The following is a 25790-nucleotide window of genomic DNA, read 5'->3' as shown; positions in this document are numbered from 1 at the left end:
AGTTTTTTATCAACAGCTAAATGTTTAAGAAAATAAAAGACATAGTATAATAAAGACGAGTAAGTTACGTAATTACAGTCAACGTTTGCAATAAATTCAGCTCATAATATGCAGTGAGACAAGTGATGGAGCATCTTTAATGCTTTATGGGCTTAGGAAGCTCTGGAGAATCAGAGACGTAATGGGCTATGTACAGCTTTCCACTGAGATCAACACCAAAATACACAAATGAATTACAAACATTGCATAAAAAAATAACTTCACAGTTTTTCATCTTCACTGAAGTTCACTTGCTTTATGTGCCAAAGCTCCAATAAAAACTGCAATGATTATGCTCTCTGCTGATGTGGAGTCTTCACACACAGTATTTCCAGAAGCATGCTGTGCACAGAAGAAATAAGCACAGAGAAATTAATAAAATGCTGCAGAATATAGAAAACAGTTGTATCTCAGGTTCAACTCTCAAGTCAGGAATGCTATCTGCATGGGGGTTGTATGTGCTCCCTGTGGGCCTGTGTGGTGTTCCTCTGTAGGCAAAGAAGAGAAAGAGGACCTGACAGGATATCTGAACAAAAAAGAATATCCACCTCTAGACACTCCACATTCCAATACCATAAGTTAGTTGGTTCAAACCCACAATTGGCCTCAAACTAGGGTCATCTCGAAAGTAACAGCCATTTGCTTTTATCTGCCACATAAAGTATTCATTTAGTGTACTCTAACTTGCATTTGTCAGGTTAATCTCTTCTCTTGCTGAAATGCTTGTCACATGACTACTGAACAACAGTAATAGCAGCATTAAAGGGACTCCGAGCAGTGCAAAAACTATGGAAAGATGCATATCATTTTAAAGCTCTCTTTCTCCTCTTTCCAATGATATATAAACCGCCGCCCTACGCCTTTTAGTTTTCGCTATTTTCACGATTGAAATTGCCGCAACCGCGATTTCAATCGCGAAAATAGAGAAAACTAAAAGGCGTAGGGTGACGATTTAGGTGTTGCCAGAAAGAGGAGAAAGAGAGCTTTAAAATGATATCCATCTTTCCATAGTTACATTGTATTACACAGGGCGACTTTTTCCTAAAGTCAGCAGCTCCATTCTGCTGAATGGAGCTGCTGACACTGGGGAAAGTGTCGTCCTGTGTAATACAATTTAACTATGGAAAGATGGATATCATTTTAAAGCTCGCTTTCTCCTCTTTCTGGCGACACCTAAATCGTTGCCCTACGCCTTTTAGTTTTCTCTATTTTCGCGATTGAAATCGCGGCCGCGGCAATTTCAATCGCGAAAATAGCGAAAACTAAAAGGCGTAGGGCGGCGGTTTATATATCATTGGAAAGAGGAGAAAGAGAGCTTTAAAATGATATGCATCTTTCCATAGTTTTTGCACTGCTCGGAGTCCCTTTAATATCAAGCCCCTCCCAATCCCTCCAACGCATAGGAAAGGAGTGTGATGCTACTACAACAAAGGGGTTGAAAACCTTGTAAAAATATATGACAAATGCTTAAAAGACAGTTGGACTGAGCAACTGCCATTCAGTAATTGCTTTAAAAATAAAGAAAAGCTTGATAATCCCCTTTGAGGAGATGGACTAGTCCAAAACCTGTAAGATCTGTACGATTTTAATAACCTATTGTAGGTGAAAGGAAAAAGTAATTTGTAGTGCATTTTACTCTAGAACAGACGTACATGCATTTTAAATTTTACAATTTTCACAGTAATGGTCTTTTTAAGTGTACCTGAGAGGCTACATTGTGCCTTATTTATATTTACCTGGGCTTCCTCCAGCCCCATGAGGCCTGTGGACTCCCTCCATATCCTCTTCAGCTGCTCCATTGTCTCAGCACACCCCCGTCACATTTCCATGGTTGGGAGCGTTTTGTGCCTGCACAGTATTACTGTTTATGCACAGAATGCTCCCGGCGGTGGGAGCACAACAGGGGGTGCACGTGATGCGCAGAACACCACCCCTGAAGAAGACTGGGGGGGATCCTGGGACAAATGTGACTAATTAAGAAAAGGATACATATATAAGTATATAAAAAATTTGTGTGTGCAGAATTTCCAGAAATACGTTCAACCATCAGTTAAATGGGAATCTAAAGTGAAAATAATCTTACCATTAAATTAATTGTATATGTGTTGTGCAGCTAAGAAATAGAACATTAGTAGCAAATATTGTTTCCAGTACAGGATACGCTAAGAAACCAGTTGTTATCTATGCAAAGGAGTCAGAGGCAGTCCTATTTTCTGAAGCACTTTTACATGAAACAGTGAGAGGCAGCTTCTGATAAGGTTTTACTGCAGGAATATTCAAAGGGTCATTAGCTCTGCTTTGTTTCATAGTTTAAACTACAGGGCGTGGTTTGCAATTGCAAATATGACAGACGCAAATGTTATTTAAAAAAAAGCTATATAACTGAAAATAAAAATAGGAGATTATTTTCTTTGCTACTAATGTTCTATTAATTATCCATACTATGCATACAATTCATTGTATCATAATTTGTATTCGCTTCAGTGTCACTTTAAAGCATAACAAAGTGAACTCTTGCACAGCACACAATGAAAAGTATTTAATCCACATGTACTTGCTGAAGAAATCCACTGCTCTGTGTTCTGTCTGTGTTTTCTCAGCCAGATCAAAGTGTCTAACTAGTTATTAGCAGCAGCTGTGAATACACTGCAGGATCTCTGCCTAGGCAGCTCTCTCCACACAGTAAGCACTGAGGCTTAACTCTTTCAGTGCTGGCTGCAAAGTGGAACCAATTTGTAAACTTCAGATTTTTTAGGATTTCCATGAATTGTAATGAAGATTTGTTTTGTCCATAAGGGGATATCATGCTGTGGCTAATCTTTTAGAGCAGTGGGGAAGCTCTGAGTGTGGTTTCACTTTAATGTGCATACCGACTGCTGAAACAAAGTGGACTTGCAGAAAAGGGTGTGTATTTTTTTTAGTATATCTTCTCCTGTGAATGAAAATTATTAACTCCAGTATGAGTAACTTGTGACCTTATCACTCCAGTGCTGTGTTAACTATATATGCAAAATAATAATTTGAGCAATTTATTTTTGCATGCATTTTACACATGCATTATAGGTCCCACCTCGTTTGTTGTGATGTGTGGGTGAGATTCGGTCCATGCTGTAGCTCATATCTCTGCTCTTATCTTCTAGAAGTTGTTCTTTTAGTTTTTCCAGCTATGTCAGAAAAAATGTCTTAGCTTTATGCATAATACAAGAGCATTTATCCATAAGACATATCACCTTGAAAATAATCTCATTAACATTTACATTTTTACATATCACTGTGCAATAAGTAATACGTAAAAATCAATGACATAGTATAGATATTACCCGAATTACCCATCCAAAACGTGGCCTGCAGAAAGGTGCACTACCCAGCTGTAATGCAATAGGCAAAGGCACAGTGGACATGTGTGAAATGGCCCATGTGAAACTATGGACGCCACATCATGGCCACTGCATGTCTACCCTGGGCTGTGTAAAATCACAATGGATACAGTGTGAAAGACCTCCAGCAGTTCACAAGTTCACAGTGGTGCTTTTTGATGCATCCTTTATGCATTACTTATGCTGTTTTTCTTAAAAGGAACCTAAACTGAGTCCCCAAAAAGAATTATACTTATCTGGGGCTTCTACTAGCCCCCTACAGGCGCCATGTGCCCGGGCTGGAACAGACCGATCCTCCAGTGACCTGCAGCAAGTCAGTTTCGTTTTTGCCCACTGGCCAGACAATGGCCACTGTGCCAGTGCAGCCCTGGCCGCTCGTGTACTCGATCATGTTGCTGCCGCCACCAGCAGTATTTTATTAGCATATTGATTCCTCTTTTATTAAAGGGTATTAATTAGAAACATAATAGAGCAGCCATTGTTATTACGTTTTAAAATGCTTATTGCCTGGCTGTAACGTTGATCTTTGGCTTCAGTTATATCTCAGTCACACACCTGGAAGTGGAATCACAACATCTACCCTGTATACACATTCTGAGTCAGTGATTCAGAAAGTATAAAAGGCAGAGGATCAGCACAACAGCCAGGTATAAAGGATTTTCAAAATGAAGTCACTCAACAATAATACTACCAATATTTCTCTTAGTTCTGGTTTGCTTTATAATGCCTATTTGTGTTCTGTCACAGAACGGTGAAAGCCAAAAAACTGGGAGGGCAAAATACACACCTAATGCTCTTTTGAAGCCGGTGGTAGCGGCTTCCGTCTTCTTCCGCGTCATGTGACTGGTGACATGACGCGCTGTGTAGTCACAGCAGAAGAAGAGGAAGCCTCAACCTCCGGCTGCAAAAGAGCGTTAGGTATGTATTTGCTGGCAAACTGAGTGAAAACTGATCGGATCGATTGTTGATCAGATCCATTTTCATCATCTGGATACGGTGAAGCGGAGACCGGATCCGCTTGGCTCAAAACGCAGATGTGAACCGGGCCTAAGTGCTTTTATTTACGTAATGTTAGTATTCTTACATTTATGCCTGGAAAAGCAATTAAAAAATCCAGCAATATATCAATCAGCAGGATGAAATCAGAAGCTCAGCAGACATCCCAGTGCCCGGAGATTAATATATAGAATGTCTATACTCAAAATGCATTTAATTGTACAGCTACATTAATATAAGTACAAAAAATACATGGAAGTGAATGCTCTCAATAAATAAAATACAGACCTGTTCAAGTTGTTCTAACTTGTTCTCCAGTTCCATTTCTGTAAAAATACACATTAATATCTAATATTAGGGCTGGCTGTCATTTTAAATTTAAAGACAATTTTTGCTAAAATAAACACAAATCAAAAAAGGTTTTCTAACTGCCAATAGACTCCCTTGCAGCATTGGCAATGTGTATAATTCTCTCCTCCATGTAAAAGCTACCTTTGCTCTAATTAACTCCTTTTCACTTACGGTATCTGATTCCTTTCCACTGATGCTTTTATTTTACATTGCATAGAAGCTCCTATGTGTGTGAAGTGCTTGCAAGATGTTTCTACATACAGTAGTTTTGTTTAGTCAAATGTTCAAATACTGGTGTATTCTCACAGCAAAACCAATCCCTGCTGACATTAAAGGGAAACTTAACCACTTGCCGACCGCCCACAGCCCATGGGCGGCGGCAAAGTGGACGCCTAAAGGACCGCAATACGCCTTCAGGCGGCGCGTCCTTTAGGCATGCCGGGGGAGCGATCGCGTCATTGATGACGCGCGCTTCCCCCGGCAACTGGCTCCGCCCACCCGCCGTAACATCCCGCCGGCCATACGGAAGCGCCGGCGGGATGTTAACCCCGCGATCGCCGCTACAAAGTGTATAATACACTTTGTAATGTATACAAAGTGTATTATACAGGCTGCCTCCTGCCCTGGTGGTCCCAGTGTCCGAGGGACCACCAGGGCAGGCTGCAGCCACCCTAGTCTGCACCCAAACACACTGATCTGCCCCCCCCCCGCCCACTGATCGCCCACAGCACCCCTCAGACCCCCCCCTGCCCACCCCCCAGACCCCTGTTTGCACCCAATCACCCCCCTAATAACCCATCAATCACTCCCTGTCACTATCTGTCAACGCTATTTTTTTTTTATCCCCCCCCTGCCCCCTGCCCCCTCCTGATCACCCCCCCACCCCTCAGATTCTCCCCAGACCCCCCCCCCCAGACTCCCCCCCCCCTGTGTACTGTATGCATCTATCTTCCCTGATAACCTGTCAATCACCCGTCAATCACCCATCAATCACCCATCAATCACCCATCAATCACCCCCTGTCACTGCCACCCAACAATCAGCCCCTAACCTGCCCCTTGCGGGCAATCTGATCACCCACCCACACCAATAGATCGCCCGCAGATCCGACATCAGATCACCTCCCAAATCCATTGTTTACATCTATTCTCTCCTCTAAACACCCACTAATTACCCATCAATCACCCATCAATCACCCCCTATCACCACCTGTCACTTTTACCTATCAGATCAGACCCTAATCTGCCCCTTGCGGGCACCCAATCACCCGCCAACACGCTCAGATTGCCCTCTGACCCCCCTTATCAATTCGCCAGTGCATTAATTACATCTGTTCTTCCCTGTAATAACCCACTGATCACCTGTCAATCACCTGCCAATCACCTATCACCCATCAATCACCCCCTGTCACCCCCTGTCACTGCCACCCATCAATCAGCCCCTAACCTGCCCCTTGCGGGCAATCTGATCACCCACCCACACCATTAGATCGCCCGCAAACCCGCCGTCAGATTACCTCCCAAATGTATTGTTTACATCTGTTATCTTCTCTAAACACCCACTAATTACCCATCAATCACCCCCTATCACCACCTGTCACTGTTACCTATCAGATCAGACCCTAAGCTGCCCCTTGCGGGCACCCAATCACCCGCCCACACGCTCAGATTGCCCTCAGACCCCCCCTTATCAATTCACCAGTGCATTAATTACATCTGTCCTTCCCTGTAATAACCCACTGATCACCTGTCAATCACCTGCCAATCACCTATCACCCATCAATCACCCCCTGTCACTGCCACCCAACAATCAGCCCCTAACCTGCCCCTTGCGGGCAAACTGATCACCCACCCACACCAATAGATTGCCCGCAGATCCGACATCAGATCACCACCCAAGCGCAGTGTTTCCATCTATTCTCTCCTCTAAACACTCACTAATTACCCATCAATCACCCATCAATCACCCCCTATCGCCACCTGTCACTGTTACCCATCAGATCAGACCCTAATCTGCCCCTTGCGGGCACCCAATCACCCGCCTACACGCTCAGATTGCCCTCAGACCCCCCCTTATCAATTCGCCAGGGCATTATTTACATCTGTCCTTCCCTGTAATAACCCACTGATCACCTGTCAATCACCTGTCAATCACCCATCAATCACCCCCTGTCACTGCCACCCATCAATCACCCCTGTCACTGCCACCCATCAATCAGCCCCTAACCTGCCCCTTGCGGGCAAACTGATCACCCACCCACACCAATAGATCGCCCGCAGATCCGACATCAGATCACCACCCAAGCGCAGTGTTTCCATCTATTCTCTCCTCTAAACACCCACTAATTACCCATCAATCACCCCCTATCACCACCTGTCACTGTTACCCATCAGATCAGACCCTAATCTGCCCCTTGCGGGCACCCAATCACCCGCCTACACGCTCAGATTGCCCTCAGACCCCCCCTTATCAATTCGTCAGGGCATTATTTACATCTGTCCTTCCCTGTAATAACCCACTGATCACCTGTCAATCACCTGTCAATCACCCATCAATCACCCCCTGTCACTGCCACCCATCAATCACCCCTGTCACTGCCACCCATCAATCAGCCCCTAACCTGCCCCTTGCGGGCAAACTGATCACCCACCCACACCAATAGATCGCCCGCAGATCCGACGTCCGATCACCTCCCAAGTGCAGTGTTCACATCTGTTCTCTACCCTAAACACCCACTAATTACCCATCAATCACCCCCTGTCACTGCTACCTATCAGATTAGACCCCTATCTGCCCCTAGGGCACTCAATCACCCGCCCACACCCTCAGAATGCCCTCAGACCCCAGCCCTGATCACCTCGCCAGTGCATTGCTTGCATCTATTCCCCCCTCTAATCACACCTTGAGACACCCATCAATCACCTCCTGTCACCCCCTAGCACACCTACCCATCAGATCAGGCCCTAATTTGCCCCGTGTGGGCTCCTGATCACTCGGCCAAACCCTCAGATCCCCCTCAGACCCCCTTCCGATGACCTCCCCAGTGCATTGATTGCATCTATTTTCCCCCTAACCACCCCCTGAGACACCCATCAATCACCTCCTGTCACCCCCCTAGCACTCCTATCCATCAGATCAGGCCCAATACAACCTGTCATCTAAAAGGCCACCCTGCTTATGACCGGTTCCACAAAATTCGCCCCCTCATAGACCACCTGTCATCAAAATTTGCAGATGCTTATACCCCTGAACAGTCATTTTGAGACATTTGGTTTCCAGACTACTCACGGTTTTGGGCCCGTAAAATGCCAGGGCGGTATAGGAACCCCACAAGTGACCCCATTTTAGAAAAAAAGACACCCCAAGGTATTCTGTTAGGTGTATGACGAGTTCATAGAAGATTTTATTTTTTGTCAAAAGTTAGCGGAAATTGATTTTTATTGGGTTTTTTTCACAAAGTGTCATTTTTCACTAACTTGTGACAAAAAATAAAATCTTCTATGAACTCGCCATACACCTAACGGAATACCTTGGGGTGTCTTCTTTCTAAAATGGGGTCACTTGTGGGGTTCCTATACTGCCCTGGCATTTTAGGGGCCCTAAACCGCAAGGAGTAGTCTAGAAAACAAATGTCTCAAAATGACCCGTGAATAGGACGTTGGGCCCCTTAGCGCACCTAGGCTGCAAAAAAGTGTCACACATGTGGTACCGCCGTACTCAGGAAAAGTAGTATAATGTGTTTTGGGGTGTATTTTTACACATACCCATGCTGGGTGGGAGAAATTTCTATGTAAATGGTCAATTGTGTGTAAAACAAATCAAACAATTGTCATTTACAGAGATATTTCTCCCACTTAGCATGGGTATGTGTAAAAATACACCCCAAAACACATTATACTACTTCTCCTGAGTACGGCGGTACCACATGTGTGGCACTTTTTTACACCCTAAGTACGCTAAGGGGCCCAAAGTCCAATGAGTACCTTTAGGATTTCACAGGTCATTTTGCGACATTTGGTTTCAAGACTACTCCTCACGGTTTAGGGCCCCTAAAATGCCAGGGCAGTATAGTAACCCCACAAATGACCCCATTCTAGAAAGAAGACACCCAAAGGTATTCCGTTAGGAGTATGGTGAGTTCATAGAAGATTTTATTTTTTGTCAAAAGTTAGCGGAAAATTGATTTTTATTGTTTTTTTCACAAAGTGTCATTTTCCACTAACTTGTGACAAAAAATAAAATCTTCTATGAACTCACCATACTCCTAACGGAATACCTTGGGGTGTCTTCTTTCTAAAATGGGGTCATTTGTGGGGTTCCTATACTGAACTGGCATTTTAGGGGCCCTAAACCGTGAGGAGTAGTCTGGAAATCAAATTTCGCAAAATGACCTGTGAAATCCTAAAGGTACTCATTGGACTTTGGGCCCTTTAGCGCAGTTAGGGTGCAAAAAAGTGCCACACATGTGGTATTGCCATACTCGGGAGAAGCAGTACAATGTGTTTTGGGGTGTATTTTTACACATACCCATGCTGGGTGGGAGAAATACCTCTGTAAATGACAATCTTTTGATTTTTTTACACACAATTGTCCATTTACAGAGTTATTTCTCCCACCCAGCATGGGTATGTGTAAAAATACACCCCAAAACACATTGTACTACTTCTCCCGAATACGGCGATACCACATGTGTGGCACTTTTTTGCACCCTAACTGCGCTAAAGGGCCCAATGTCCAATGAGTACCTTTAGGATTTCACAGGTCATTTTGCGGAATTTGATTTCCAGACTACTCCTCACGGTTTAGGGCCCCTAAATTGCCAGGGCAGTATAGGAACCCCACAAATGACCCCATTTTAGAAAGAAGACACCTCAAGGTATTCCGTTAGGAGTATGGTGAGTTCATAGAAGATTTTATTTTTTGTCACAAGTTAGTGGAAAATGACACTTTGTGAAAAAAACAATAAAAATCAATTTTCCGCTAACTTTTGACAAAAAATAAAATCTTCTATGAACTCACCATACTCCTAACGGAATACCTTGGGGTGTCTTCTTTCTAAAATGGGGTCATTTGTGGGGTTCCTATACTGCCCTGGCATTTTAGGGGCCCTAAACCGTGAGGAGTAGTCTGGAAATCAAATTCCGCAAAATGACTTGTGAAATCCTAAAGGTACTCATTGGACTTTGGGCCCTTTAGCGCAGTTAGGGTGCAAAAAAGTGCCACACATGTGGTATCGCCGTACTCGGGAGAAGTAGTACAATGTGTTTTGGGGTGTATTTTTACACATACCCATGCTGGGTGGGAGAAATAACTCTGTAAATGGACAATTGTGTGTAAAAAAAATGAAAAAATTGTCATTTACAGAGATATTTCTCCCACCCAGCATGGGTATGTGTAAAAATACACCCCAAAACACATTCTACTACTTCTCTTGAGTACGGCAATACCACATGTGTGGCACTTTTTTGCAGCCTAACTGCGCTAAGGGGCCCAAAGTCCAATGAGCACCTTTAGGCTTTACAGGGGTGCTTACAAATTAGCACCCCCCAAAATGCGAGGACAGTAAACACACCCCACAAATGACCCCATTTTGGAAAGTAGACACTTCAAGGTATTCAGAGAGGGGCATGGTGAGTCCGTGGCAGATTTCATTTTTTTTGTCGCAAGTTAGAAGAAATGGATTCTTTTTTTTTTCTTTTTTTTTGTCACAAAGTGTCATTTTCCGCTTACTTGTGACAAAAAATAATATCTTCTATGAACTCACTATGCCTCTCAGTAAATACTTTGGGATGTCTTCTTTCCAAAATGGGGTCATTTGGGGGGTATTTATACTATCCTGGAATTCTAGCCCCTCATGAAACATGACAGGGGGTCAGAAAAGTCATAGATGCTTGAAAATGGCAAAATTCACTTTTTGCACCATAGTTTGTAAACGCTATAACTTTTACCCAAACCAATAAATATACACTGAATGTTTTTTTTTTTAATCAAAAACATGTTTGTCCACATTTTTCGCGCTGCATGTATACAGAAATTTTACTTTATTTGAAAATTGTCAGCACAGAAAGTTAAAAAAATCATTTTTTTGCCAAAATTCATGTCTTTTTTGATGAATATAATAAAAAGTAAAAATCGCAGGAGCAATCAAATAGCACCAAAAGAAAGCTTTATTAGTGACAAGAAAAGGAGCCAAAATTCATTTAGGTGGTAGGTTGTATGAGCGAGCAATAAACCGTGAAAGCTGCAGTGGTCTGAATGGAAAAAAAGTGGCCGGTCCTTAAGGGGTAGAAAGACTGTGGTCCTCAAGTGGTTAAGTCAAGTATAAAAAATGAGATTTACTCACCTGGGGCTTCCCTCAGCCCCCAGCAGCCGATCGGTGCCCTCGCAGCCCCGCTCTGACGCTCCAGGACCCGCCGGCGAACACTTCCGGTTTCGCCGTCACCGGCCGACAGGCATGGGAATGCGAGTGATTCTTCGCGTTCCCAGCCTGTATATCACCCCCTATGCTGCTATTGCGGCCAGCTGGTCGCAATACCAGCATAGGGGGTGATATACAGGCTGGGAACGCGAAGAACCACTCGCATTTCCATGCCTGTCGGCCGGTGACGGCGAAACCGGAAGTGTTCGCCGGCGGGTCCTGGAGCGTCAGAGCGGGGCTGCGAGGGCACCGATCGGCTGCTGGGGGCTGAGGGAAGCCCCAGGTGAGTAAATCTCATTTTTTATACTTGACTTAAGTTTCCCTTTAATGCATTTGCTTTTTGTGCCACCCAGAAGATTGTTTTTGCAAATATATATATATGAAATTAAATAGAGCAGATTTCACCAATCTCTTGTTATTATTAGTGTTTCAGGGGTTAGGGCACTGGCTGTGCAGTACTGTGCAGTGCTGAACTGCTATATTAATTGCCTAGAAGGCAAGCTATGTTACGTGTATTTCCTTTTTTGTGTTTCTTCCAAATAACTAATTATCTTCCATTCATTTGGTATTAGTGGAGTCTCCTTCAGGGTCATCAACTGATGTGAATGCTTTTACATCCTCTGAAAAAATTTAGCATCAGCATTTATGAAAGTAGATTATATGAAATATTGCTGTGTATTAATGGTTTCTGTATACAGATAGCATGCATCTTGAAACTCAGCCAGAGACACTGCAGCTAGGGCATTTGTTGAATTACATTCCAACCTGCAAGTAACTGTGCTTTTTATCTTATCAGGGAACCTGAGGTGATAGAGCCTACTACATTTATTTCCAAGTTGCAAGCTGCCTGGTTGTTCTGCTGATCCTGTGTCTCTAATACTGTAGTCATGGACCTTGATCAAGCATTCAGATAAGGTGCTCTGACTAAAGTCTTAGTGGATTGGCCACATACCGTACTTGTTTTAGGTATGTGATTCAGACACCACTGATGCCAGAAAGATCAACAGGACAGGATGGGTAACGGTATATTTTAAAAGGAATAAACCTCTCCTCTCAGGTTCCCTGACAGCAATGGTTAGAGATACCTTAGCATGGAGTTAGGATCAATGTATTCATTACCACCATGCAAATCACTACCACTATAACATCAGAATACCAATGAAGAGTGGATGCAGGAGTTGACCTGGGGCCCTACATGAGCCCTCTGCAACCCCTATTCCTATGTCCCTGGCTTGTAATGAGCTGATCTGGCTCCCACTCTGGCAGCACTGAATGTGTTAAGAGCCATAAAGGAGTGAAGTGTTATGTGAGCACTGCAGCAAAGTGTCCTTAAAGAGAACTTGTACTGAGTAAAAATATTTAAAATAAACACATGAGGTAACTTTAAATAAACATTACATAGTTACCTTGCCACCAGTTCCTCTCAGAAGCTCACCATTTTCTTCTGACAATTATCCCATCCAGTTCTGACAATATTTTGTCAGATCTGAAATATATCAGTTGCTGTCAGTAAAATATTAGTTGCTGTCAGTTATAGCTGAGAGGAAAACTGGTGTATCAGGTAATGTCCATGTTTCCCTATGGCTCAAGTGGGCGATGCTACAGTTTAACTGTGTGCTGACCAGAAAGCTGTTATGGGTAATAGCCATTTTCAAAATGGAGGACGGTAAATTCCCTTGATCACAGTGAACAAACAGGGTGTGGGACAGGAGAAAGACACTGAGGAGTAGACTACATGGTAGGTAAGTATGACTTGTGTATCCTTATTTTGCCTTTAATTTTCAGTTCAGGTTTTCTTTAACCATAGTCACGCCTAAAACATTCTTAGCAATGACTGCTTATTGGCTTCCTAACACTACAGAACTATAAGTAGGACTATGAAGTTTATTTTCAAAAGAATATGAAATTACCCCATTCATTTCATATCCAGCCTGGGTAAATAATTATTTTTATTATGTATTTACTATAATTATTTGGAATGAACAGACATTGACTGAGCTTCAACAAGTTAAAGTTGGATCTCCAATGAACTCTTCTGCATTATATGAATATACAGTCTATTGTTGTATCAGTAAAATGGCTGTGGTCTCATTTTCCTTTTTGCCTGGTGGAACATGTTTAACTTAAGCCTTTTAAAACCTCCTTAGCGGTAATCCCGATTCAGGCTCGGGACAGAAAGCCGCAGAACAGGGTGGTAATGCCGTGCCTGAGTGAGTTTCATGCAGGAACTGCTTCAGAGTGCAGACCTCTCTGTAGTATGTTTTTCTTCTTGTTTTTAGGGTCCAAAAGCTTGTAAAACAATGTTATGGCTTTTAGACCTTAAATCTGGAAATAATCATAACGCCAGGGAGGTTAATGCCTTTATTCCTGACACAAAACATTTTTGAGTTTTACCAAAATGTGAAGGTCTCAATGGAAGCTGTTTGTTGAGGAGCAGTGTCAGCAGCATGTCCTGGTGATTCATGTCTTCTTTCTCTGGAAACTGCTCAGTATCTATGAACATACAAGTACAGCACATTAGAAAAAGAGGGCATATAATAACAATCATATTTCTGTGCCTGTTGCCTGTTGTGAGAGACTGATATGTATAATGTGTAGTCATAGATTTATAATTTGGTCTTTCACGTTCATTGTTTTCAAACTGATATATCAAGAGATGTCTAGGACCAGACATGGAATGGAGGGAAGTGGGTGGGTTTCACTCTGACTGCCTGTGACTGATGTGCTGTCTATAACAGAATGCTGCCTATGACTGTTGTATTGTCTGCCTGTAGCTACTGGGGTTGATGACTATGACTGCTGGGTAAGTGCTGCCTGACCTGCACTTTCTGAGTAAGCTGGATGTGACTGCAGCTATTTGAAGCCAGGAGCTGCTTAGTTCACTTTAAGCCAAGCAGTATATTTTTCCAAACAATAGCTGTGGGCAGTGTTATAGGTGGGAAGCTGCCTCCCTTCTTCATGAGACCTTATTAACTATTGCTGGTGGAGTCAATGGAAGTGGTTGAGGCTGCAGGACACCTTTAGTGGAGGACCTGACGCTTTATCAGGACTGCCTGCTCTGCAACAGCCAGGAGGTAAAAGGAGCCACATGTAAGGATTCTTGAGTGAAGGGAGGTTGAGTCCTGTTGTACTTGCCTATCAGTTCCAGTTATCCCTACCAGTAATCATTACATGCCTGCCACTGCCAGCTAAAACTACCTGCTCTCACTACCAACTAGAGGCCTGGGTGGGTCTAATTTTTTACTCCCGCACGTGCAGCCCCACTACCCGCACCCGACCTGCAACCCGCTTTCTGGTGAATCTGGTACACGCATTCCCATATTGGTAATTAATTCACAATAATGTTCTATTAAATACATATTTAAAAATGATTCTTGAACTGGGACTTTTAACTAGGCATGCTATTTTACAGCTATCTCAATAATTAGAAATTGGAAAAAGCATTGAGAATGTATAGCATGTAAAAATCAATAGCAAGCATTACAGCGGTCCGCTGTCATGAAGTGATCCTTGCCAGCTTCCTAATAAAAAAACACTGGTGCTCCGGATATCATCTTTCTTAACCACTTAAGCCCGAAGGGTTGAAATTTTTTTACATCCGAGCAACTTTCACCCCCCATTTATTTGCCAATAACTTTATCACTACTCATCACAATTAATTGATCTATATCTTGTTTTTTTCCGCCACCAATTAGGCTTTCTGTGGGTGGTATATTTTGCTAAGAGCCACTTTACTGTAAATGCATTTTAACAGGAAGAATAAGAAAAAAATGGAAAAAATTCATTATTTCTCAGTTTTCAGCCATTATAGTTTTAAAATAATACATGCCTCCATAATTAAAACTCACGTATTGTATTTGCCCATATCCCCCGGGTATTTCACCGTTAAAATTATGTCCCTATCACCATGTATGGCGAAAATATTTTATTTGGAAATAAAGGTTCACTGTTTAGAAGCCCATAATTTATTAAATCATATTGATATACTCCTTTGACATGCATATTTAAAAAGTTCAGACCCTTAGGTAACTATTTATGTTTTTTGTTTTTTTTTATTATTGTAATTTTTTTTTTTTTTAATTTAAACTTGTATGTGGGTATTTTTTGGTGTGGGAGGTAAACGGGTTTTTTTAATATATTTATATGTTTATTTGTAAAACTTTTTTTTTTAGGTGTAATTTGCTATTTGGCCACAAGATGGCCAGAATCAAAAAGTCCTGGGAGCGATCGATCTCGCTCCCAGGCAGAAGAAAGGAGACCAGAGCTCAGAAAAGCCGCAGCGTCTGAAGCGACGCTGTCGGCTTTTCTCCGGGGGGGTCCGATCAGCAAAAGGGATTTATAATCCCTTTCACTGATCGGTGGGCTAGCGGCCAGCAGCGGGGGCGCGCACAGGGGGGCCCGCGGGAGCGCGCGCGACCCGCGGGAGTGCGCGCAGCCCAACTGGACGAGAAATCTCGTCCAGTTGGGCTTAAGTGGTTAAAGCAAATCTGAAGCTCAGTTTGGGTTTGATACTTATTTAGAGGGAAATCTCTGGATACTAAAGAGCCTTCCAGGTCTTCGGTCTGTCTCATTGTCCCTGCGCCATGCCAGGTTAAAGTTATTCATTCTGATAGGTCTTTATGGTACTCCTTGGACAGCCTTTACGAACTACTTGAGGACGTGTACTGTGTAAGTGCAAGCCCATACTCACGCGTGCACCCCTTAGAATTGCACTTGTTTTAGGGGACACAAATACTTCCAAAGACTTAACAGAGAACTATTTGAGCTAGAAGTTTGGATAACTTCAATATGGAACTGAGCCGGAATGACAGGGCAGACCAAGGTCTGGGAGTGCTTTATGGCAGAGTTCCCAACCCTATCCTCAAGGCCCACCAACAGTACATGTTTTGCAGAAAACCACAAACATAGTCAGGTGAGGTAATTAGTGTCTCAGCAAAGCTGATTAACTACCTCTGTGGATTTTCACAAAACATGCACTGTTGGTGGGCCTTGAGGACAGAGTTGGGGAACACTGCCCTATGGTATCCAGAACCTTCCCTTTACTTATGTATGTATCAATCCTGAAGTGAGTTACCTCACTTCAGGTTCCCTGTAAGCACTTACAAAGAGTAAGTATGCTAATCTGGTGTTCTGGTACTGATCTGCATGCTTGTTCTAGGAGTGTGACACAGCACCCATTATAGTCAAAGGAGCAGCGTGCAACCTGTCCAACCCTCACATCACTTGCTCACTCACGAGGCTCCAGGACTTTTGCAGATCAGCCTCTATTCTATAGAACTTCCTCCCTCCCCCATCAGATTCACCTCCATCTTCAACTCATTCAAGCAGGCCTTCAAGACACCATTGTTTACCCACCATCTTCATAGCTCCAAGCCCCTCCCTTAAACATAAACCTCACCCCCGCTTATCTGTCCCTCTCCCCTACCCCTTAGATTGTAAGCTTATTTGGCAGGGCTCTCCTCTCCGTGTGCTCTTCCTTGCCACGATATGGACTCAATGACTCATCTGCTGTATTTATCCCTACATTGCAATCTGTGCCCCACTGTTTATTGTTACACCCCTATTCTGTGTACTGTTATTTAATGCTCTAATGTCCTTGTGTAACATTGTTTAATGCTGTAATGTCAATAATAACTCTCATAAATATATTCTGCAATCTGTGACAAATATTTAGTGCTGGAAATGCATCATCAAGAAACTGATTACAGTACAGTATATGAATATTTTTCAGAGGCTACAGAAATGATGCCCCCCTCCAGTTATACAGGTGGAAAATACGCTGAAAACAAATTATATTGCAAACTCCCTAAGTCAATAGCTGAGTTATTGAAAAATCTTTTTAGTAAAGTGCTTAACCAAAGATTGCGGCTATATTGATCCTGATGATAATTATGATGATTGATGAGGATGAGGAAAACAACAGCAATGATGATTATTCTCTATATAGTGAGTACAATGTCGGATTTAACATGGAAATGTATAATATTTTGCAGTGTAAAGACACAATTGTTGCTGAGCATGAGTGCACTAACAGAATAAAGGGATTCCCTTGTTACAGATATTCTTATTACAGATATTCTTATCAGTTGGGCACAGTTATGGCTTCTGAATAGAAAACCTTCACACATTACCAAGTCTTTCCAATCAGAATGCAGTAGGAGAGCCAGTACTTATTTAACAATATCTGACCACTAAGAACTGTGTGGCTTGTAGTCTTTCCAACTGCTATATTCCGGGGTTATATTTATACTGACTCAGGGCAGGATATCACATATACATTAACACAGCTCTAGTAATGTGACTTGTAGGTACTTTAAGGTTCCATTTACACTTAATCATTTGGTATGCATTGTTTTCTTCTCCATAGCAGTGCATTATGAAAAATCTTTTAGTTAAAACGCGTACAGTGTGAACTGTACCATAGGAAAACATGGGCATTACTTTGAAAATCAGTTGTCCTATCAGTTATAACTGAGAGCAACTGATTAAGTGTAAATGGGGCCTAAGGATTTTAGTAAGTTTCTTGTAAAGTGTCCCCACATGGAAGGCACCATTGTCAGCCTGACTACTTGTCCCTTGCCTTAACACAATATCAGTTTAAATTTAAAAGGGACACTGCAGTGAGAGAGGACTGTGAAGGCTGCCCATTTTTCATTATAAACTATGCCAGTTGCCTGACTTCTTTGCTGATCCTGTGTCCTGATCCTAAATGAGACTGAACATCAGGTGCTGTGATTAAAGTCTGGCCATATTAGTTTCATGCTTGATACAGGTGTTTGATTCCAACACCATTGTAGCCAAAAGGATCAGCAAGACTGCCAGGCAATTGGCATTCTTTAAAAGGAAATACATTTTTCAGTCCCCATAACCCTCTTACCACAATATCAATTTAAAGGGAACCTGAAGTTAGATGAATATGGAGGCTGTCATCTTCACTGTATTAAGCACTGTATTAAGCACTGACAGTTTATAAGGGAATTAAGATGGCAGTCTTCGTATTACACTCACTTTAGGTCCCCCGTAATGGCATCAACCTTAATATTGTTTACATAAGTATAATTAAATGTCTTGGTAGTTCTAATACTGTCTCTGTGTTTTAATTGCTATATGTGTACCTTGTCTTTGAAATACAGGACTTTAAAGGAATGTACTCGAAATGGAGGAGAAGACCCACCTTTGAGATTTGTTTCAGGAACAGTGCTCCCATGGGGGAGAATAAACCTTAGCTCCTGTTCCAGTGACAACAGCAGCAAGTTACTAGAATTTCTGACACTTTCTGTCCTGCTGCAACTGTCACGGAAACAAGAAGTGAGGGAAAATCTAACCAATGGGCACACAGGCAGTACTAAATATCTGTCAGACACAATAAGCCTCCTCTATCCAAAACTAAAAATGAATGTTGACTAAACTCCGGCTTCAAGTGATGTATAGGCTGTAGAAAGATGAACAAATTGATCTGTCACACTCGTAACATTCAAAGTATAGCTAGATTTAACCTCCTACGTTTGTAATGCAAGCCACCTACTACACGATGCTTCGTTTCTAAACTATTGCACAAATGAGAAAACAGAGAATTTAACTGATCATAGATGTAATTAATTCAGTTACCTCAAAATGCCTACACAGTTTCCATAAAAAAGGTTTCTAAAGACATAACTACCAAGTGAAGTATGGTCCGGTGTTACTCATGGAGCAGATATGCATACGCTGATATCAAACCATCAAATGTTGATTCAGGTAATACCTTTAATGTCTAACTGTACATGGTTTATTGCAAGCTTTAAAGCCATAACTAGGAAAGAACATTATACCTCAGATTTACATATCTGATACTTGGAAAACATTCAAACAACCATAGTGAAAGAAGTCATGAAATATTCAGATTTTGGATCACCAAAATGTTTTCCTAAATGTTGCTTATACCTGAACCTCTGCATATGTCTATAACTAATAGTAATACAACTAATAACTCAGTATTTTTCGTATTACAGATAAACATCTAAAATTATTCATATTGAAATGATCAGTGATGATGGATAAATGTGTCTTTATTTAGCATTCGGCAATATCCTGTTCTGATAGTTTAAACTGCTGTATCACATTATAAAACATGTTAAGTTACAGAGGTACCTACTTGTACTTATCTAAAAACATTATATATTTCTATGAGGATGATGAATGAATTAATGGGACACAGCACTACATAATACATTTTCGTATGCTTCATTACCTGCCAATATATAAGGTTTTCCTTGAGCCGAATGCACAGTGATCATCAGCAAGAACGTTAATGTCCCAAGGCACACATGAACGGAGGTGGCTTTATCCATCATATTGCTCCTTAAGTTACCGGAACTGTGCTGAGGACCTTGGATTTGAATGTATCTCATCTCGAGTTCAGCTATCTTTTAAATGGTCCCAAGACACGTCACTGTGTCATATTCCAAAAACTCCCAATGAAAATCATTCATCCTGTCGGTGGCATTCAATTCTTGGAAAACTGACAAATGAACTGCGTGAATTTCTTGACGTCAAACCCCAATCAATCCATCCACTACATGACCAATAAAATGAATGCCGTAATACCCATTCTAAATACAAGGAGGGTTTGGTAGCAGGCTCGTCAATTTACTGTTTGCATTTTTATGCTCTCATTTTAATTAGGCTGAGATGTTTGTAATGAATGATTTGCAGAGGGCTGAGGGATCACTAATTGAATTGATTACATAACCCAGACCTTTACAGTGACTTGTAAGGTTCATAGCATGATGATATGGAATTATCACAGAGGGGAAGATGATGAAACGAGGAGTAGCGGAAGACAGATAAGAAATTCATCACAGAGACGTAGACAGTCATCACAGATGTCAGGGGAAGTTGTATTACATTGTGTATTGTAAGAGAACACAAGCCAGAAATTGACCAGTGGTTTGATTAATTTTAGATGAATGGATGTCCTGTGCTACTGATGACTTCAGGTGTGAATCTATGTCCCTTTGATTCTCTACAGCTATCTGTCACTGTCACATTTCTCATTTTCTCTGCCAAACTTTGCAATCTGAAGGAAGATGATACAATCCATGGTCTGAATTTAAAACACTATATAAAAAGTCAACGTGTAGTTCATACATAGGTGATATGCTAAATATGTATGTGTTTGAGGGGTGTTTAACATAATGAAATCCATAGTGTTGTTTGTGGTTGGGTTTAGAGACAGTACATTAATTTAGGTTTTTGCTCCCCAACCCCTAATCCACAGATTCAATGAATCTCAGGTGTCACACTGATAAAAGCTAACAAGGTAAATGCAATTTAAGCAAAGTGATGCATGTATTTTTGTTTTCCTTTTACATGAACTATAAGCCAGCAGCTCCTTGAGAACACAGCTTACCACAGGGGAACAAGTGATTGATCACCATGGTTTAGCACTGAGTTCTGCAATAAACTCCTTTTTACAAATTTAGATTAGAACAATCACTTCAAAATAATGTTTTTCATTTTCAAAAGGCACTGCCCCTCTTTGCTGTATTTGACTCACTTACTGATTAAAGCTGTCCTGCAAGGGTCAGTACTAAGTCCAGTCCTTTTGAGCTTATTTATTAACCACTTCTGTGCCAGGGGGGTATTTTGCTGATCGGTGCTGCGTGGGCTCTCCAGCCCGCAGCACCGATCAGCTAGCAGCCAGGGCGATCAGACTTCCCCCCCTTTTTTCCCCACTAGGGGGATGTCCTGCTGGGGGGGTCTGTTCGCCGCCGGCTGCTTGCGCATGCGGGGGGGGCTCTTCAAAGCCCCCCTCCGCAGCGCTTCCTGGCCTCCTTCCCCTTCCCTCCCTCTCCCTCCCCCTGTAAGCGGTGCAGGACGGATTTCCGTCCTGCGCCTGATGGGATAGGCTTTAGCCTATCAGATGCCGGCGATCCCCGGCCAATCAGAGGCCGGGGATCGCCGATCTCCTCTATGGCGCTGCTGCGCAGCAGCGCCGTATACATGTAAACATACACATACATGTAGACACGCTCTGTGAACTGACATGGAACGGCCGCTCATATGAGCGGCCGTTTCCATGCAATCCACTTCAGGATTCAGGGGCGTACTTAAGCGTTCGCAGAATCCTGAAGTGGTTAATGTTCTAACCCAGTGAATGGAATATAGAGCAATGTTGCTGGTAGAATAGTGACATATTACAACAGGACTTTGAAAGCATGGCCATACGGGCAGGATCATTGCAGATTAAATTTAATGTTGATATATAGGCCTCTGACAATAATTACGCTGTTATTGCTGGGGAAAATTAACAAATTGTCACAACTCCTGAACTCCTCCAGACCTTTTATTTGGCCCTGTGTAAGGTTGTTATGCCAAGGTGGCTCCCAATTCAATCTCTCCCGGTCCTAAAACCACCAAGTCCCTGAAAATTATTTTTAGCACATTGTATTGGTGTGATTGACCACTAAATACTTAATGGGTAGTCTGGCCAGATACAGTGAGCCCTAATGTATCCACATGAGACACTTAGGCATTCACTGGAAGCCCTCCTAACGTTAATCATGACCTTTCCAAAAAAAAGTTTTATTGGTGAGTGAGAGAGGGAAGGTTAGGCATCAGGGTTATAGGTCACAAATGAATCCCCCACACTCCCTCAATTTTAACCCCTTCCTGGTGCCTAACCCTAACCTTTCACTTAATGTTTTCCCCTTTTCCACTAACACTAATCACTCCCTGTATCAGAACAAGAAGTAACAAAAGCATGCCAAAGGTATCATTGCATGGCCAATGTGCTGCGCTAGCACCAAAAGGAACAACACCAAAAGGAAACGGATGTATCTCATCACCGTCTACTTTTACAGGATCACCATAATTCCATTATCTGGTGACCAAAAGACAGTCTCTTGTTAAACAATCATGTCCACTGCAGAAACCTATCCCATAGCGTGCTCTAGTCATATTTTTTAAGGATGTTATAAAATTATGTGCTATTGCTAGGAGAAGGTCACAAGATAAATAAATGTCTGCACATGTAGGAACACTGAAAGACATTCTGAAGCTCACAAGATGGGGCTGGAAATAAGATTGGAAATGCAACTTGGTGATACACAACACAGGACATCTAGTGACATTATTGATTGTCCTTCAGATTATAATCAGTCATGTAAGAGCACACTGGGGACTCTTTAATCTTCACAGTCAAGGTAAAACTTTTATAACTTCTCAAAACAACCTGGCTTATTTGGAAGTCATTTAGAGATATTCATGTTGATTACAACTGCATGTTTTCACACTGATACTGAATTGCAGTAGTTTACCAGGAAATGCTATTTAGGCAGTTGTATATTTAATTTATATATTTATTCAAAATATATCATAAAAGAACAACCCCAGTGATTCTGATTACTGTTTGTTGTTACATGGAGAAAAACATGCCTTGTTAAGGTCTTCACTTTTAATGATAACCCATTTCATTTTTATGATTTTTCCTGCTATGTGTTTTCTCCGGACACTTTGGTGGCCTCCCAAATTCCCAAAACATATAGAAAAGTTAAGCGAAGAGACAAGACTACATTTTCTGTGCAGCGCTGCGGAAGTTGTCAGTGCTATGTATACTGAAATAATAATATTTCTGATGCCGTTCTCATCTTAGCAGGAACTAGCAAGGCGATGTTCTTACATTTGTTTCAGCGGGCAGGAGGAATAACTGCGCTCTAAAATCAGATCACTAGGCGGCAAAAAGAGGCATCTCTAAAGATAAACTAACTACCGTAGTTCATGACTCATATTGTCACAAGTACCCATCAATCTTTTTGAACTTACTTTCAGCATCCTGATTGGCTGTAAAGGTAAAAATACAGTTGTGTTGTGGACCCAATTTACAAAACACTTAAGTTATTTTGCACTGCAGGTAGTAGTTAAATGAGTATAAATCTGAAACTGACAGAATATTGCACAGTAATGAGACCAGTAGTGACCTAAGGTGCTGAAAATAAACACTGAAATATGGGATTGAAGAAGTTCTGAGTAGATAGGAGAAGAAGATAGGATGAAGATTTTATGGACCAGTTGTAGATAATGAATACTGGAACTGGAGAATAAGGACAAGTAGCTTGGAGATTTGTATAAGAAGCTAGAGATTGTGTATGGGATTAAATGCAATAGAAGTGGCTCAAACATATAGAGAGGATGATAGAATATAGAGCTGTCAAGAAGGTTTGTGAAGGAAAACCGGGGAGTTGTCACTTGAGAGTAAAGCCGAAGATAAGGTGGCTTTGTAATATTAAGGAGGATTTGAAAAAGACGTGAATTAGAGGGTGGAAGATGAAGAAGATTGGACTAGAAGTGTTCAGGAGACCAAGCCTTCCATGGCCTGAAGTGCAAAGGACTAAATAAGTAAGAACCAACTTTGGTCATGAAATGTGGTATAAAGAGGAGCAGGAAAATGCTTTGTATCATAGGCGGCTTTAAAGAGTGTTAAAATACTGAACAGTTTGATTAAATAACAGTGTTAAAAACACATGAGAATGTGGCAAAGCTAAAGTACAGTATAAGCAAAACACAACAACAACAACAAATAACATTTGTAAAGCGCTTTTCTCCCGTAGGACTCAAAGCACATAAGCATGGCTCAGACCATCGTGGTACAGACTACAGAGGAAGAATTTTATAAGTCCGGAAATGCCAGGCTAAACAGGTGGCTTTTCAGTCTGGATTTGAATAGCTCCAGGGATGGTGCTGTCTTTACTGGGTGTGACAGGGAGTGCCAAAGAGTAGGGGCAGCATGACAGAAGGCTCTGTCTCCAGATTTTTTGGGGTGCACTCTAGGAGTGACCACATTTATAGAACTTGCTGATCTGAGGTTGTGAGAGGTGTGGTGCAGCTTCAGCAAGTCCTTCATGTATCCAGGTCCCAGATTGTGCAGAGATTTGAATGTCAGCATTTCAATCTTGAAGAGTATTCTCCATTCTACTGGTAGCCAGTGCAGTGAGCGAAGGATCAGTGTAATGTGACAGTGGCGAGGCTGTGATGAGGGTGAATTCGGATGTTTGGCAATGGTGCTGACTTTTTGGTGGCGTTGGACAAGGCGTTGTACATGGTGGGCTTCAAGTGTGGGGCTGGGAGCTCAGCTATAATATTGGTAAGCTCTAGGGGGTTATTTTGGCCACCGGAGGATCAGCAGTGGTGTAGGGTGCTCAGCTATACTATAGATGAGCACCTAGGTGTAGCTTGGGCGCCAGAGGTTCAGTTGTGACTGGCGCCAGGGATTCAGCTGTGTTGCTGGGTGCTTTGCTATACTATAGCTGAGTACCAATGGTTACACTGGAAGCCAAGGTTCAGTTGTGGTGGCCTCCTGGGGCATGGCTCTGGTGCTTGGCTATAGTATAGCATGGGGTTTTACAGATTACTGTTAAGTTTTATTATGGGATGGCTAGTGTTATAGGACAGGTTTGGAGCAGGTTAATATACCCATATATACCGTATATACTCGGCTATAAGTCGAGAAATTTTGGACTGACTCAAAGTATAAAAGTGGGGGGGTCGCCTTATACTCGAGATAGTCCAAAATTTCCCCACTTATAGCCAGGAATGGGGAGGCACCTCTTTCTCTCCCCCTTCCTGTAATGTTAAGCAGACAGTTTATTGAAAATCCCCCTCCCTCCCACCACCATGCAAAGGAGCCTCTTGTCACTATTTCTCCCCCCTGTGTAATCGCTAAAGTGGAAGCTTCTCACTCACTAATCCATCGGAGCACAGCGCTCTTCTCCCTGTAGTCACGCTGGCTGGGCTGTGTGTGCATCAGCTCACAGCTACGAGCCCCGATGTCATGTGACTTCATGTATCACATTACATCGGGAGCTCTAGCTTATGCATACAGCCCAGTCAGCGTGACTACAGGCAGAAGAGAGCTGTGCTCGGATGAATTAGTGTGAGTTTGAAGCTTCCACTTTAGCAATTACACGGGGGAGAGATAGAGATAAGAGGCTCCTTTGCGTGGTTGTGGCTGGTGGGAGGGAGAGGGATTTTCAGTAAACTGTCTGCTTTGCAGCGCGGGATAGCTCAGTGAGTGATTGCTGGCTTCAGTGATCACACAGAGGGGGGAGAGGTAGAGAGAAGAGGCCTCTTTGCATGGTGGTGGGAGGGAGGGGGGCTTTTTAGCAAGCTGTCTGCTAACACTGCTGGGAAGGGGACACAGGGGAATAGCTATTGCCCACCAGTGACTGCACAGGCAGGGGGACACAGGGGCCTCACAGCAGGAGCCACACAGCCAGGCGGACACAGAGGCCACACAGCCAGGGGGACACAGAAGCCACACAGCCAGGGGAAACAGGGGCCACACAGCCAGGGGAAACAGGGGCCACACAGCAGAAGCCACACAGCCAGGGGAAACAGGGGCCACACAGCAGAAGCCACACAGCCAGGGGAAACAGGGGCCACACAGCAGAAGCCACACAGCCAGGGGAAACAGGGGCCACACAGCAGAAGCCACACAGCCAGGGGAAACAGGGGCCACACAGCCAGGGGAAACGGGCCACACAGCCAGTGGGACACAGATGACACACAACTAGAGGGGCCACACAGCCAGGGGGACAAAGGGGCCACACTGCTAGAAGGGCCACACAGCC

The 25790-nt window shown here is 42.7% G+C and overlaps 1 protein-coding gene across 2 annotated transcripts; it reads right to left on the bottom strand.

Moving 5' to 3' along the window:
- Window positions 1-23: 23 nt before the first annotated feature.
- On the bottom strand, window positions 24-24986 carry UTS2B (urotensin 2B). 2 transcript variants are annotated; one of them, XM_068279323.1, is made up of 5 exons: window positions 24904-24986; window positions 13576-13674; window positions 4701-4738; window positions 3110-3203; window positions 24-381 (listed from the first exon to the last, which is right to left on the bottom strand). In XM_068279323.1, the coding sequence occupies exons 1-5, from the start codon at window positions 24962-24964 to the stop codon at window positions 356-358; spliced, it is 318 nt and encodes a 105-aa protein (XP_068135424.1). In that variant the 5' UTR covers window positions 24965-24986; the 3' UTR covers window positions 24-355. The 2 variants fall into 2 exon arrangements, with proteins under 2 accessions (XP_068135424.1, XP_068135423.1); XM_068279322.1 differs by lacking the exon at window positions 24904-24986 and adding an exon at window positions 19412-19511.
- Between the last annotated feature and the right edge of the window lie 804 nt (window positions 24987-25790).

This window comes from Hyperolius riggenbachi, chromosome 4, assembly GCF_040937935.1.
Source record: "Hyperolius riggenbachi isolate aHypRig1 chromosome 4, aHypRig1.pri, whole genome shotgun sequence".
NCBI lineage: Eukaryota > Metazoa > Chordata > Amphibia > Anura > Hyperoliidae > Hyperolius > Hyperolius riggenbachi.
Note: the sequence above shows the minus strand (reverse complement) of the source record. Positions and strands in the feature narration are given on the sequence as shown.